This window comes from Rhopalosiphum maidis, chromosome 4, assembly GCF_003676215.2.
Source record: "Rhopalosiphum maidis isolate BTI-1 chromosome 4, ASM367621v3, whole genome shotgun sequence".
Taxonomy (NCBI): domain Eukaryota; kingdom Metazoa; phylum Arthropoda; class Insecta; order Hemiptera; family Aphididae; genus Rhopalosiphum; species Rhopalosiphum maidis.
The window spans coordinates 41,347,843-41,364,384 of NC_040880.1; the positions used below are offsets into that span (position 1 = coordinate 41,347,843).

The 16,542-nt window shown below is 29.0% G+C and overlaps 1 protein-coding gene across 5 annotated transcripts in view; it reads right to left on the reverse strand.

Moving 5' to 3' along the window:
- LOC113559444 overlaps window positions 1-16,542 on the reverse strand; it is a 28,907-nt gene that overhangs the window by 11,718 nt on the left and 647 nt on the right. The window contains exons 1-2 of one of the 5 annotated variants that reach the window (XM_026965274.1): window positions 11,949-12,508; window positions 9,613-10,037 (exon numbers count right to left, since the gene is read on the reverse strand). The exons of 1 other annotated variant lie outside the window; for it this stretch is intronic. In XM_026965274.1, the coding sequence (XP_026821075.1) occupies window positions 9,613-9,836 (224 nt within the window). In that variant the 5' untranslated portion in view covers window positions 9,837-10,037; window positions 11,949-12,508. Of the gene's footprint in view, window positions 1-4,981; window positions 5,101-9,612; window positions 10,038-11,948; window positions 12,509-16,542 lie in introns of those variants that run through there. 3 more of the 5 variants (XM_026965275.1, XM_026965278.1, XM_026965277.1) reach the window with 3 other exon arrangements.

The following is a 16,542-nucleotide window of genomic DNA, read 5'->3' on the forward strand; positions in this document are numbered from 1 at the left end:
GAAAGGAGAAAATAGATAATTATATTATTATTGAAAAGGTATTGTTTTGCTGATTTGCACAGATGATGACTTTAAGGTAGATACAATACGAATACAAGAAAACACAAATGACGCTATCTGTACAGTAAAAACAAATTTTACCGGGGATTCAGTTAATACGCCAAATATAAAAACAGTAGGTAACTTAATAAAATGAAAAGTTTTCATAAGAAAAAATAAGTTTTTAGTACTACAGGAAACTCTTCTTATCTTATACAAGTTTAAGAATTTCAAAACATGGTTCCTATAATATACTTAAAAATTCTATAAATTCTAATTTAAATAAATGTATTATTATTAAAAGAAACGTTTCACCTTGTATATGTTATACGACTTTAATATAGTTAAATGTTTAATCAATTATAATTTATAATATATAGGTACCAGTTATATGGCAACTTGTTTTAACTATTGCACAAATATAACGTATAAAATTCAATTTCCTGCTATTGTCATTTGTTTAAAACCTTTGTATAATATTATATAGTATTTTCTCAAGTCAATCTACAACAGTTACTTATAATACAATAATATGTGTTTGCATATAATTAATTAATTTAAAATTTTATAAGCAACAAAATTATCATTTTTGTTATATTTTGTTTTGTTTTACAAATACAAAATATTAAAATAATACGAAAAAAAAACATAATATTTGTATAGTGTATAATACTAAAAATACAATCAACATTTTTAAATATATGTATATAAAAATATAAAATAAAATAGAAATGGTCAAAATATTTTGAATCATCAGAAAGATTACATAGCATATGATATGATAGAAGAATAATTAATCACTCACGTCTTCATTTATTTGTTTGTTTCATTTAAATAGATAAATTGACTATACCTCCTGTTTTCATTTTGAGTGCGTATTTTTATATTTGTGTATAATTACACATACACATACGTATAACAAACAGTCACGCATCTATGTATAGCTAGCTTAGAAAACAGGATATTTTTTAAGTCATAAATATGTTTCATGTATGATTATTGTGCCAAAGAGGTCCCACTTTCTTCAAGCATTCTCACTAAATCGAAAACTTTAAATTAAAAATAATAATAGGCACTAGGCAGATGAAAAATTTTTGGAATTTATTAATTTAGCATAGCTGGTTTAAATAGTTCATCAATTTTAGGTGTTCGTCTTACAAGGAGTGTTATGAAAATAGATACTTATTTTAGCATATCTCGTTTGACTACACTGAGTGGGCCGTTTGGGAAAATAAATAAATGATTTAAGAAGTTAAATATCAATATAATATATTCATATACCAACAAAATAATAATTCAAATCAAATGAATGTAATTTAAAAATAAAATATAATCCGTAACATTGTATTTTAAATTTTAATATTATAATCAACAGTATATATTATAATGTAGGTAGTATTATAGAATCTAGATATAAATAAAATATATGTAATCAACGATCCTAATATTACAATTTATTATACTCGTATAACATTGTAGGCGCCATGTACAACTTATAAAATAAATTAACCAAAAATTTTAATTATTTATTAATTTTTAGTAAAAATTTTATGGTTAGAATTATTCCTTCATTTTCGTACCGTACCTACTAAAAATGTTAATGTTTGTTTATTAGTCTACAATGTATAAATTCACCAACTTTTGAACGATTTAATTTTGGTTACTTTACAAAGTAAATGTCTAGTCTAAGATTTAGATGTAAGTATTCGGAGATGGTCGTGTCGTAATGTCTCATAGTGATGGTTGGATATAGGTAGACGGGTCGTGATAGTGTTAAAACAATGTACTTGCAAGTATTGCGGGATGCCGCAGGTACTATAAAAACAAAAATTACTTATTTACTCTTAACATTTTACTTTTTTTAAAAGATTATAGTCGATATATTTTCAAATTATTACACTCAGTCATAAACACTACTTTCAAAAAATAATATAGATAGCCAAATAAATTTTAAGTTTCTCTAAATTTTTTCGTTTACATTTCTACAATGAAATAAATTAAAGTATTAAATTAGAACTATTAACTTAAAAACAATAAAATTATAGTTGCCAATTGTTATGAAAAATATGAAAATATAGAAATATATTGATACTAATGGTTTATTAAAGAATTATAAACATCTTTACACTTGCCAGGATGTAAAAAATCATCACCATGACACAATTTTAAAAGGTCAACTACCGAACCCATGGCAAAATATCAAAATTAAGGCATACCTAACAATAAGATTCATATTAGTATCGTCTAAATTATGCGACTATAATAGGTAGATACTTATATAGTTATATTAAGAATAACGACTGTAGATAAGTATTATAGTATTATAATAAAATTATTTATTTAAAATTAACATAACAATTTTAATAATTGTATTTATTACAAGATTGGTAGTAATAATTATCATAGTTATTGTGTTAATACATGAATTAGAGTAGTATCCAACAGAAGTTTTTCTACATTATACTAATAACTAAAATAATATAATAAGTGTACATTTTATCAAGATAATGTCAGCACATTATTTGCTTTCTCGTCGCTCTGACCTACTCGCAATATACTAATTTACGTTTAAATTTAATATTAGAACCAGTTTTATTTTTTCAGTACTACCCTTCGTGGTATTACATATAAAAAAGAGGAACATTTTTGATTTTCAGTGTGCGACGTCGTTTGATAACCAAACATACAAAATCACTAACTTATTATATTTATAAGAATATATAGCGGAGTTAGTTCATAGTGTTCCTTATTGTGCACTACAAATTACGTTTAGAAGCCAATTCGACCAAATTATATTGTATTTGATGACGAAGTGAGCCAACAATCAACTCGGCATACAAATTGTTTACTTGGAGTTCACTATCAATTACTATTTTCCTATTTATATGAAACTAATTTAATAATATATTTTCTAGTTTTATACATAATATATACATAAATCTAAAATTTAGCAACTAAATAATTTTACTATGAATATTATAATAAATAATAATAATATTTCTTTAAAATTATAATTATAGGTACTTATTTTTAGAAATGTCATGTTTCGTGAATTTAAAAAAAATACAATAATTTTATATATACATAGATTTCTGAAAAATAACATATTATTCATTAGTCAATGAAACAATGACCTCTTATGCCCGAGTGCGACGGACTAGATGGACAATGGATGAATGTTCCGCATTATAAGCGAAATCCAGCGAAAGGAACGCCCATTGTTTCCGAGAAGGACAGGGCTATTGGCCAAGACATTAAACATATTTTATAATAATATATTAAACTATATTTTACAAAAAATTAAGACTAAAACACACTGTCAGATGTATGGAAATTTGAATAGCACATGCCTCATATTATAATTATAATATTTGGAACGTGAAGGCCAGTGGGCAGTGATGTAATTATTTCAAGTTTAAAAACTTGTGGACATTTTGATTGTAAACAATAATAATAATAATTTTAATTTTCTTATGGTACTTAAACAATTTTGACTGTTCATTATTAAAATTGTCTTTTATAATTGACTGAATTTTTACGTACGCACGTAAAAAAAAAAATAAAAAATAATTTTTAAAACAATTGTATTTAAATTAATTTTTTCGTATTTTATGTGTTAATAGCTTAAGCTCCGTCGAATCCATTAAATCTTATGGTTGTCCAAAAATATACCAGTAAAGTGATAATTAAAAATTAGTTTTGTATTAATCAGTTCATGTTTAAAATACCTAATCATTTTGGCATTTTATTAAATTTAATAACGTTATTTTGTATTATTTATTTTTGTACTAAAATCATAATATGATAAGCAACACGTGCACTTTACTATAAGTACCCTTAATTGTACGCCAATAAATATATCATTATTACTATTATATTAATCATCATAAATCCAGTTTAATGAGACTAAATGAAATCCAACCGCCCTATCCACTACCATGGCAGATATCTGAGGAATTTAAGTGACTATAATTCACTCCTAATCTATTTTTTAACCCTAATCATTTCAAGTATATTAATAATAATACTTATAAAAAATACATACACTAAAAAACAAGTTTATATCACAAGCTGTAACTAATACTATGCCTAATGGAAGGTTTCTTATTCATATATTAGGTACTCATGTCCAAAATCTTTTACTTATCACCTGCGGACTAATATTTTTGCATTTAGGAACATTTAAATTTCAATATATTATTATCGTCATATCAATGCTAGCTACTAAACGTAATAATGTAACGTACCTAATCAAAACCAATATTATAAAGTTATAATAAAAGTAAGCGATATTATATAAAAAATTATTGATAAATTGGTAAAAAAAAAAAAAAAAAGCTAATAACTAAAATCTATAAAAATTATCAACATCATTAGAAAAATATCAAAATTTTTACATTATATTACATGTTAAATGATGCAGATTTTTATTTCAAGGATCTTCTGTCACACATAGCTATAAAATTGATATTTATTTATACAGTGAACATGACTTTGGCTAGTATACTATTAATATTTTCTATAAGTCCATCGTGAACGCTTTCAACAGTCTTCCAAAATTAATCTGGTATTTGGCAATTATATTGGACCTTGAATAAACCGACAAATAATACAACTCTTTTCATATAAAATCATTGCATTAAATAACATTATATACTATATGATGAAAACATTAATTACAATAAAATCATATAATTTAATACAAATACAGTTTAAAATGTAAATTTTAACAAAAAACGATCATTCGTATTATTGCGTTATAATATGCAGACTTTTTAAGCGGTTAAAAGAATACATATAGGTATTCTGTGTAAGTATATAGGTTTACATATTATTATATTGTATTATTTTTTAATATTAATAAAAAAAAAATTGAAATAAAACAATTGCTTATTACTTATTAGTTATTAGTTTATTACCTAATAATAAGCCATCTACTCACCTGTGCATTTAAAAATTATCGGAAACCAAAGGAAGATGAAATCACACACATTTATATAATATATATTAAATAATAAATATATTTTAAGAATTCGCAAGAGTTTTCATCATATACTTTAAATTACTAGGTTATGCAGCAAATAATATGTAAAACACATATATTTTGTCATATTTGCCGGAATAATTTTTATTTTTTGCTGTCGGCAAAAGAAAAAAACGTTATAATAAAAGAGTCACATTGGTTATGTATACGTGAACATTTATTTTTAATTTACTTTTTACTATTGATATTTTAATTGGTTGTTATCGAACTATAAATTAACTATTATTATTGTTGTGTTCTTTGAATTATTATCATTAAACACAATGATTTATAAATAATTACGAAAAACAAAAAAAGTTAGTCACATGACATGTGTTTAATATCAACTCTGGCCCATCAATATCGTAGTGGTTACCGCAGAGATGTATACATATCACGAATCGCAATACTTTAGAACACCGCGGTTGTAAACAGTCCGAATCACTGTAATAATATGCAGATTAAAATAGACCAGTTATACTGACTGATCTAGAGATGCAAGTAGAGAACCGGTTGTCTAGTGGTAGGGGGGAGTGAATACATAATTAAAAAATGTAAATATCAACAAAATAAGAAAAAATAATATATTTGACGCTAAAATATAGTAATACACACGAGCGTTTATGTATACGGCATTATAATATAATATCAAAAAGGAAACGACAACATCGCCGTAAAGTTATTTGGTCCAGGATCGCCTACGGATCGGCTTCGGTCGTGGGATTAGGGGGGCCGGACTGAGGAGTCACACAATATATCGGGTGGTAGGCAGAGACAAATGGCACATAATAATATGTACAGACTGGTTCATTAAAATACCATTGATCAACGCCAATTTTCAATAAATTAAAAAAATAGATATTTTTCTACAATTTGAAAGTAGATATAATTCATTATACAACATAATATTATATAAGATTAAACTATTTTATCAGATATTATTACAAGCATAATACCAAATGGCAAATATTGAAAGAATATATTTTTTATATTTAAAAGAATTTGAAGTCTAGGTAAGTGATTAATAACTTAAATGATTTAAAACTAAAAAAAAAAAAAATGATTAATTATTTGACAATAATTTTTAGAAGTATTTTACTGTTGAATATTGAAAAAAAATGTCATACAAAAAAAATGCAATATATGACTTAATGAGTATTTAAAATGGGATAAAAAGATATTTTTATAAATCACAAAAAATGTTATAAAAAAAATCAGTTAAATATATCACTCTGTATATATTTTATTATTTATTCATGTATATTATAATAGTACACACAAAATACTATGCCTACACACGCAGGATACGTGGGCAGAGTATTTCTGGTAGGGCATGCACGCACCTTTGCGTGGGTTAGACCGAACGCCGTCGAATAGAACGAAGAGGAACCCACCTGATGATGATTATGATTTGTTTTTTTTTTTTACGCCGATAGACACGTTGGAACCGAAGACGGCACCTTTGGTCTGTAGGCAGCGGTTATTTTAGACGGTTAACCCACTCGTATTTCAATAAATTAGAAAATGGAAATTTCAATTTTACTCCAGCGGTCACTTTTTTAATCTATTATCTCGTATACAATTTTACTATACATAAACTATTAATAATTATATTGATATTGGAAAATGTAAACATGCATAAAATATTCTAGTTGAGATATTCACGACTACATTATACATTGTACATTTGTAACGAATCTATCTAATCATTATTATTTTCATAAAACAATTTCATGTAATAATATTTAAAACATTTAGTTTTTCTATACAACCTCTAAAGGCTATATTAACAAATTATTAATAATGACATAATGTACATGCTGATATTTGTTTAAGGTTTTAGAAATTTATTTTAAACGCATACATTTGATTAAGCGCATTCTGACATAGTGGTATATTTAATAACTATACTTGTCATATTCGTTCATTTAAAAAAACAAAAAGTAAATAATAAATATTATGTTCCGGTAATAGCAATTACTTATCATTATGAATGACGGACTTTGATGCAGATGTAGGCTACCCCCTAGTACCTGGATACACATTATGTTTACATCATGACATCATTGCTTTAAATACCGAGTGGTAAGCGTATGGTTTTATTGAAAGTTCAGATGTTTAATATATTCAAAATGACGTCAGTCATGATACATCAAAATGAGCTAATGCAATTTACACACAGATATAATTATTACGCACTGAATTATAGCGTTAATTAACCATCTCTGAGGGTTCTTAATTGTTCTTATTTTGCGGGAGTGAATAATACGTTTGATAAACTTTAAAATAGAAAAATGTCTTATCTATTTAAAATATTTAAGTAACATTTTTTATTGTTCCGAAGTCAATATTAAATAAAGTAACGAATCTCTTTCAGATATTTTCATTTTCTTTTTCATGTGCACGAGAGAGATTGGTGTGAAAAATTGAGTACACTCTGTATACAACTGTATTTTGGCCAGTCTGGCGAGTTTCAATCGCTCGAAACTTGCGTAAATGTGCTACAACTGATGTCAGAGCGAATTAAAAATAGGCATTTGTATGTGTGTGTTGTTTGCCTTGGAAAGCATCTGTTAGTTATTTTTTTTTTTTTAACGTTTCTTAACTGATACGGATGGATGTTTGGTTCAAAATAATATAGCCGACATGTCGATCTCATGCGAATGCGTAACTGACATTATAAAACTAATAAAAAAATAAGACCTTTATGTAAAATAAGAATAATAATGATCAATACTTACTATTGAAAAAAATTCATTTGAGTACAATAATAGTATAATAAAATGATATAATTGTTTTGCGGGTCATCTCGCTAATCACTCTCCTGAACTAACTGCGCTTCATATATACATGACGCGACACAGCAAATTAAAGTCATTAAAGTTATTGCATATTACATGTAACTAGCGTCGTTAATTTTATTATGTTTAGTCAAGTATGCATTCATTATAGGTACCCACTATAATTATTTAAGTCAAATTAATACGAAGTTCTAAATATAGAAGCTAAATATTCTTCTAGTATTACTTTGTATGCGTACAATTATTAAAGTTATTTTCTAATAGGAATTACAATATTTTAGACTATGCAAATAATTAAATAATAACCAATGTAAGAAAAATTAGACAATCGTTACAGCAGCTGCTTAACAATGATCTATATATTCTGCGTTAAAACGAAATAAGCAGCCTGCAGATATACTAATAATCACTTGTAAGTATTCATATTATAATATGTCTTGTATTGTTCATGAACAGAATGATTGTATTAAAATATTATAGTTCAAATCTTTAAACAGTTAAATACGTAAGTAACCAATATAATATTACACATATTAATAACTGATCAATCGTGTTGAGGTGTACGGATATTGCAAAAACGCATAAAAGAAAAACATTGGAAAATGCAAGAAGTCGAATACCTTAACCAAAGAGTTTAACATATAATAAAACATAATAGCTATCGAACGAAGATTCCATGTCAATAATTAATTCATTTAGGAAACGGATGACACCTGTAGTAGCATCACCATTATAGTCGTCGGAGTGGTTTTTTTTTAATATGCTATTTTACCAATAATTTACCATTTTCGTAACAACGTACATTGAGGTAGTTATGGCTAACGTTATTATTTCAGAAAGATTTTAGTTGTTAAACATTCTATTTGTATCAGTTACCATCACAAGCCCTCGCGAATTCGCAAAGTTTTGTTGTATTAATCCAGATTCCTACGGCGAAAATATATTCAGCTCTTGTTGGCTTGGTATCGTATCGTGGGAACAGTGCGGCTCGTCAGTCGTCAAACATCATCGGTACATCGTGACGCCGGGTCAAAGGTAACGTCGCGCGGCTCGGCTACAGCCTACTATTACGAATAAAGACAGCTTTAGGTTACTGTACTCCAGTACAGTAGTGCTAAACCTACATATCAGACTCTGATTTCCCCCTCCTGCCGTAAATATTTGGGTTAATTTCTAGTTAATTAGGTGATAATTAGTGTTGTTTAATTAAAAGTAGATACTTATAATGTATTATATTAGTAGTTAGTACTAAATAGTTATATTTTTATCACAACTTGTATTCCTTTTAGAGGTGCGATATTATGTTATTTTATTATATATCTCATAGTAAATTCTCATTGAAAGATTAAATTAGTAAAAATAAATTTAATTAATAAAAAGATTAAGTTATTACATTAAATTTAGAAAAAAATACTTAATAGTTAATACCTCTGTGATTTCTCTCATATTTTATAGATAGAAATTGATGACCACAAGCAGATCAAATACAATATTCAAAAGTACTATAGATTTTTACCAAAAGAAAGTAAAACTTGAATAATTATGATAAAATTAATCTGTCCAATTAGGTAATAAAACAATTTTATTTATCTTTTAGTATCTGATTTCAGTGAAAATTCTGTTATGTTTGTGAAAACATTTTACCACAGTGTATTAATTTTTTCTTTAAAAACGGATTATCGCAACCATTGTCGAATAAAGTACCTATTAAAATATTTACTGGCTGATTTCCGTATGGGAAAAGTGTACCTGTAAACTCTGGACGATCTCTTGGCAGTGACTGAATGTTGCCGGGACGGCTGCCACGCGCCAGCGGTCACCATCATCACGTCCCTTTCGGTTACGGCCGAGCAACTCCTCCTCGCTGGTTGCACCGCGCGCCACCTTACGCCTGGCTGTTGTAGCAGGACGGCCGTTGTCGACCTCCGCCGCCGCTGATGTTGTTTTTGTAATTGGTGGTCGTCGCTGTCCATAGAATATTTGAGTCGCGATCACTGACGCGTCTCGCTGCGAACCATCGCCGTAGTGGACGCAACAACCGTAGAAGCAGCAATAACAACAACTACGATAAGACTGTCGTCATCACCTCCGCTGAATGGGCGCGATTCGAACAGCCGATAAAACCCGCCACCGCGGTCACAACTGCCGCCGCGGTCACCGTCAAAGCGGTTACGCTGAAACGTCGTCGATATAAGATACCTAGGTATAATACATACGGTTGACGAAACACGTGCGGTCCTGGTATAGTGGTTTTCCTATTTTGATCACAATGGCAGCGTGGAAAAAAACGTTTGTTGCGATTACCGGTAATCGATCATAATGTTATAAAAGATATAAATGATTTTTCGAACGATATTATTTAATTTTTAATTTTTATTATACATTTGACCTTATGCGATGGTTGTATCGTAATGTCCGCTGACTGCGTTGATTCCGATGCCGTGTGACACGATAGACCTAACCTCGCGAACGTTTGCATCAGTACTTCGTAGTCCGTATAAGCACACGGTGTAGCGTACCGTTCATTATTTTGTTTCTCATTATAAATGTTATTACTTATTACATGAGCGCAGTTTGTGACGGTCGGTGTACTGCGGCAAGTATTGGATGGTGGTGGTAGAGAACGTAGAAACGCAGCAGGTAGTGGTGGTGATGTCTGCGTGAGGAAACCCGCACCGCAACGATAAAATCGCGATAAAATAATATAAATTATAAGCAACTCGATTAAGAATACCATGAGAACTGTTTGCTTTTGCGTTGGATCGGCCCGAAACAAATGAGTATCAAAGTATTTGGGCAAACCTGTCCGGAAATAATAGATAAAAACGAATGAAACGAATTGTAGGCTTCGTATTTCGTAATAAATTAATGATAAGTCCTATTTCCGTCGTTCAAAAGCAATAATAAATAATAATAATAATCAATGGCTCATATTAGTTTGGAATATGAAATATTATGGATGTTACCAAAATATTTTTGAGTAAATACCCGATACGTTTTTAAACGTAAATATTATTTTTTTTTCAATATCATTATGTTTTTGATATTCATTATATTATGTTTGTCTAACCGTTAAAATATACGGTAGCATTTACCGTGACCCCATTGAATATTGAGCCGGATTTCGATTTTAAAAATTAACAAGTACCAGCAAAACCTAGTTAGGTATTAATTCTGAGTTTTTGTTTTAATTAAAATTTAATATAAGTACACGTATATATTATACATCGTATTTCTTATATTCATATTTTATTTTTTTACTCTAATTTCTATATGAAAACCGCATACAATATTATATTTTATCAAAATGTATTGTTAATTACTTAATAATATTAATATTATCACAATGAATCGTTTTGTAAAAACGATATACCAAAATTTTCGTTCTACAAATTCTATAATATATGAGATTTCACACTATTTTTATTCGTAATACTTGTTGGATCTGTTGGTACGATTTTGATTTTCGTTTCATAGAAAATTATATAAATCATATAGAAAATAATTTGTTCAAAATCTAAACACAGAGACATTCCCTCCTTGAGAGCGTTTTTTTACACCATCTTGTATGTTATAAATACACCAACAGCATAACTTTTTTAAAAGGAATATTAATACTCATAAATTTCAACATACACATTTAAAAATGTCTTTAAATGAGAAATCTATTGTTATACTTGGTATTAAAAATTAAACGTCAATATAAATGTAAATTTATTTAAAAACATTTAAAAAAATCCCCCCCCACCCACCATCACAAGAATTGTATTCAAAACACAATTACGCCAGTGGAGGAGGTACCTATATGGCTATATCCGTCGAAGAGGTATATGAACTGCAATTGTTGGTGTTGTTTCTCGATGTTACCAGCATATTAATTTACATATTGTTTACAGATTTATAAGGGGGTCACATGTCATGACGTGTTCTGAAGAAACACTCAGCGGCGTCACACGTGAGCACGATTAATGATTAATATTATTACTATTTGCCGCGAAGTCTAAACAAAATGCGCATTTGGTAATACGATGATGGATTAAAAATAAATTGCATCAGGAACAATAATGTTGTTATGTGTTACTCACCTCGAGTAGTGCAGCCATTAATGGACGTATTTATAGGTATTTATATAAATATCGGACAATATGGAAGAGACGTCGAGTTTGATCGTTTTGTCCCCGAGAGTAGGATTGCGCAATAGGTACGCTGTTATCTCACTAGTCACCACGCGCCGCCACTGAATCGACGACGGTGATCATAACATAATAATTTACAATAACAACAACACCGTCGCCACTGAAGCTTCGGCCATGAAACAATAATACCTAATAATATTATGGAATATTTGGTCGTCTCAATTATTTGTCTTCAAGCGATATTAAATTAATATTATTATTTCATAATACTATATATTATCTTATAGTATAAAACGATGACAATGTTATTCTGTTCGTGATTTTACTCGCCCGTCGCGTGTACCACACCGCTCAACCGCGACAACAACTGAACAACGGCTTACTGCTATTACGTACGGACCGAATGGTTACTGGTATAACGTTGAAAAGGTGCGGCGCGCCGACGCGACTACTGGCGGTGGCGAACGGCTATGTTGTGCAACGTGCGAGGGCGAGGGCGAGTGGCGGTTGCGTTAATCTTTTTAGCTCCGGGCACGCGCACGCGCATCCAGCCCAGCATCGCTATGGTTGTGCAACGTTTTATTATTATCATTATTCTTCTCCCGGCGGCTGTCGACTGTCGTCGGGTTCTCAAAATACTCGCCGCCGCCGCGTAGGCGAGTAGATATTTGTGACATAGACAAATAAATTAAGTTTGTAGCTGTTCAGTAACTACTATAATTTGTAGGTCTATGATTTATGAACGTTTTCTTCATAGGTTCTTTCGATTTTCCCGCCATCGGTCATGACGTTTCTCGTCCGTTAGAGGACAGCGACGAGATGTTGGGTGACGGCGGAAATAAACCGCGGAGATCAGACACCCGTCGACAATAATCAATTGGAATTTCACTATGTGATAACTGTTAATCATGTATTATGTGATGTGTATATGAACAGAAAAAAGTACTTATTCAATGCATTAAAAAAGGCTTGCATTTAGTGTAAGTGGAATTAAATTTTGAATAAAAAATTGAAGACGAAAGCACATTTGTGTAGACATAGCCCCTTAGTCAATTATCATAGGCGTGACTAGAACTCAAACGTCTTAAACATGCTGATAAAACATAATGATAGACTGATATGAGTCTTTATATTACCCCGTTCCTCAATTTGGTAGGTAAAAATTATTATCAATTATTATTAGTTATTACAATATACGTTATTAACAACAACTAGTAGGTACACTAATATTTTTGTATAATAAATTAGTATATCATATTTATTTAATAGCCAACATGAGATTAGTCTGGGACGACACATCTATAGTAGTCATTCAGTTATTTAACAACTATACAACTAGGAAGATTAGAGTGACAGATGACTTAAACGTCTGAAACCATATGACTTAATTTTTATAAAATATTCAACATAATAATATGTACTATACTTTATATTATCGTCATTATCTCGAACATTAAATATTTTTAATAAACTTAAATAACATATTTATATAATATAATCTATATATATTCACATTATAGGTACCTTACAATGGATAATAGAATATACTTATTTAGTACAAATTTATTTGTGATATTTTGATAATTTTGATTTGCCCTCGTCTAATATTTTGGACTATGTATCGATGAAATGTACGATATACACATAAACTTTTTGATAAAAACGACTATTAGAAATAAATGCTCGTTTAAAATTATAAAAATATATTATCTAAAATGTACAATCCGATCGCACACAGACATGCTAGTCGTGACTGCCTATTCATTCAATAGTAACTATTATACTTAGCAGTTAGCGCCGTTAGCGGTGTAATGAACCCGCGAGGAGATAACGATTTAACGACGGCGCGACAGACATCTTTCGTGCCTGTTATGGCTTTGTCCTTATGCGACTTGCATATAGTTGCCTGTACTTATCTCGCGTGTCTTCGTGCTTTCTTCTTCTCTCACCGTTCCAACGTCATTTATCGGTCACCTACCTAAATGGATTTGTTTTTTTTGTCTGAGTTATATTTTCTAATGATTTTTATAATTAAAAAGTATCTCAACTTAACAATTAACAGAAAATGCATGTGATTAAATGATAAATAGTAATGAATAGTAAAGATAATGATGCTATTAATGTAATATCGAAATATTTTTTATGGCGCAGTACACTCATGGGATCGACGTAGATAAATTAACAATAAAAGAAAAGCACGTTAAAAAAATTGTATGTCTTCGAGTTCGTTAAAAATTATAAATTGTAGTTTTCAAAAAAAGTGACATTAATTGAAATTTTATTAAGTTCGTACAATTGTTTTTCTTCATATTGTTATTTTACCATTTATATTATTTTAATTTATTCTCCTGCAAGTTTATTATAAATTATAACCAATTTTCACTAGATAGATATTATTATATTGTATTGAGGTAATAAACATATCACATTAAATGTCCAAATACGTATTATCATTGATTATAGAATAATAATAATATATCAATACTAGGTATAATCAATGGTATTATATCTACTGCTCAGTGCTCATAACATGCTATATCATGCACGGCCCTTTAACGAAATTATTTGCCATCACAATACTTACAATATATTTAATACATCATATATATAATAGTAATATATGTGCGGTCATATTATGTATTTTGATAAAACTTTAAAATTGTTGAAAATTACAAACTGATAATAAAAAGTACAATAAACTATTATTTAAAATATCTAATTCCTTGCACAAGTTTAAAATTTGAACAATTTTAATAATATTCAAATTTTCAATTATTAAACTTCTATACGTTTTAGGGACGTTTGACGTTTTATTCAATATTTAAATTATAAGCTAGTCAGTATGTTATAGTCACTAAATAACTAATGATTATATCAGTACATAAGTGGAAATCCGTTATAATTTCAGAAGAAAAGAGATCAATATAAAAGTCTATAAATAAGCCTATAATATAAAATTATATTTCTGTCATGCTCCTTATTTGATAGTTGTTATGTTTTTGTGTTTTTAATATTATATTAATTTTACTTGGCAACCTAGCAGTTCGTAAAAATCAATACTTTTCAGTGTGAAAAAAATAATTTTAGAATGCTTAGATTATCAGAGCAAAGCCGTAAAAGTCGTATGACCAATACCTTTTTTGGAGTTTCCCTGTGCCACTACACTTCACTTATCTAAACTTTAAATATACATAAAACTTTGGTTATTAATCTGGCAAATGATGCAGAGCTATTCAAAATATACCTTAAGAAATACGTATCACGGGCCTTCGAAAAAATTAACTTTTTTTTTGTCAAATGTAAAGCATGTACCTTAAATATACATGAACTTATCGTTTTATGGATTAATTCCGTATTGTTCTATGAATAACGACTTGGTGAATCTAAATATCGATGAAGACGGTTAAACGGTTTTGTTGATGGCAATGTCCTAAGGCGTACAAATCAGTATGCATGGCTTGTGCAGGTAGTCAATCTCTGCAGATTTAAGCAATGTGCAAAAAATGTACCACACCGCATATATTGGCTGCAACTGAAATAGCTCATCTTGACTTCCGCTCTTAACAGTTTTAAACTCTTAACACATAATAATATATTAAACTACTTCGTTAAACGATTTTGGGGGGAATTATTGAGAATAGGAGGGCTCGACAAAGCGGACCTGCGAGAAAACAATCAATGTCCACAGTTTTTCTTTAAAGTCAATATCACAACTACGTCGTATTTCGTTTCGTATCCATAATTGAATTCAACTAACTCTGATCCCAGTTCCCAGTGAATCATGGTTAGTGAATGGTATGTAATTATTATGCATCATAATTCATAATTTTAACAGAAGATACACAAGTAGGTTAAAAGCTGAATTAAGATGATTATTGACCAATGGAAAATGTCACCTTTACTGGGTTACCCAATTGTTTGTAAATAACGTAAGCCACGAGAGTTCTGTCACTATAGACAGCTTCCCTTCTCATATTAATTATCATGTCAATTTCCATATCATATTTGCTTATTGTACACAAGCAATAGGTAGATTATACATTTTTTATTTTTAATAAAAAAAAATAAAAACAACGTACACCATAAAACATATAAGCACATCGATTATCAAATATCGTTGTAATTTATCGTAATATTAATCGTATGTAATTTAATAAATATATAATATGTCAAATATTTTGTATTCCTGAACAAATAATAATATTATATATATATTTTACTGAAAATGGGGCGTATTTGATTATCTTCTCAGGGTGTAAACATCTTTAAAACCAGCTCTAACCGTACTCTATAATTAAATTAATCAATCATCAGTGATTCATCACCAATAATAATTTTAGTTTAATTATTAACCCAATGTAATGTACTTTACATTTTAAAAATTAATTACCTAGTTATTTCATTTATATTTCAAGCATGAAAAAAATTAACCCCTAACTTGTATTTCAACTCAAGTTATTATTATTATTTACCAGTTTATCACCATGGTTGAACTAAACGTTTAACTAAGTTAGACATTTTTGAAATGTCAGAAACCAAATTT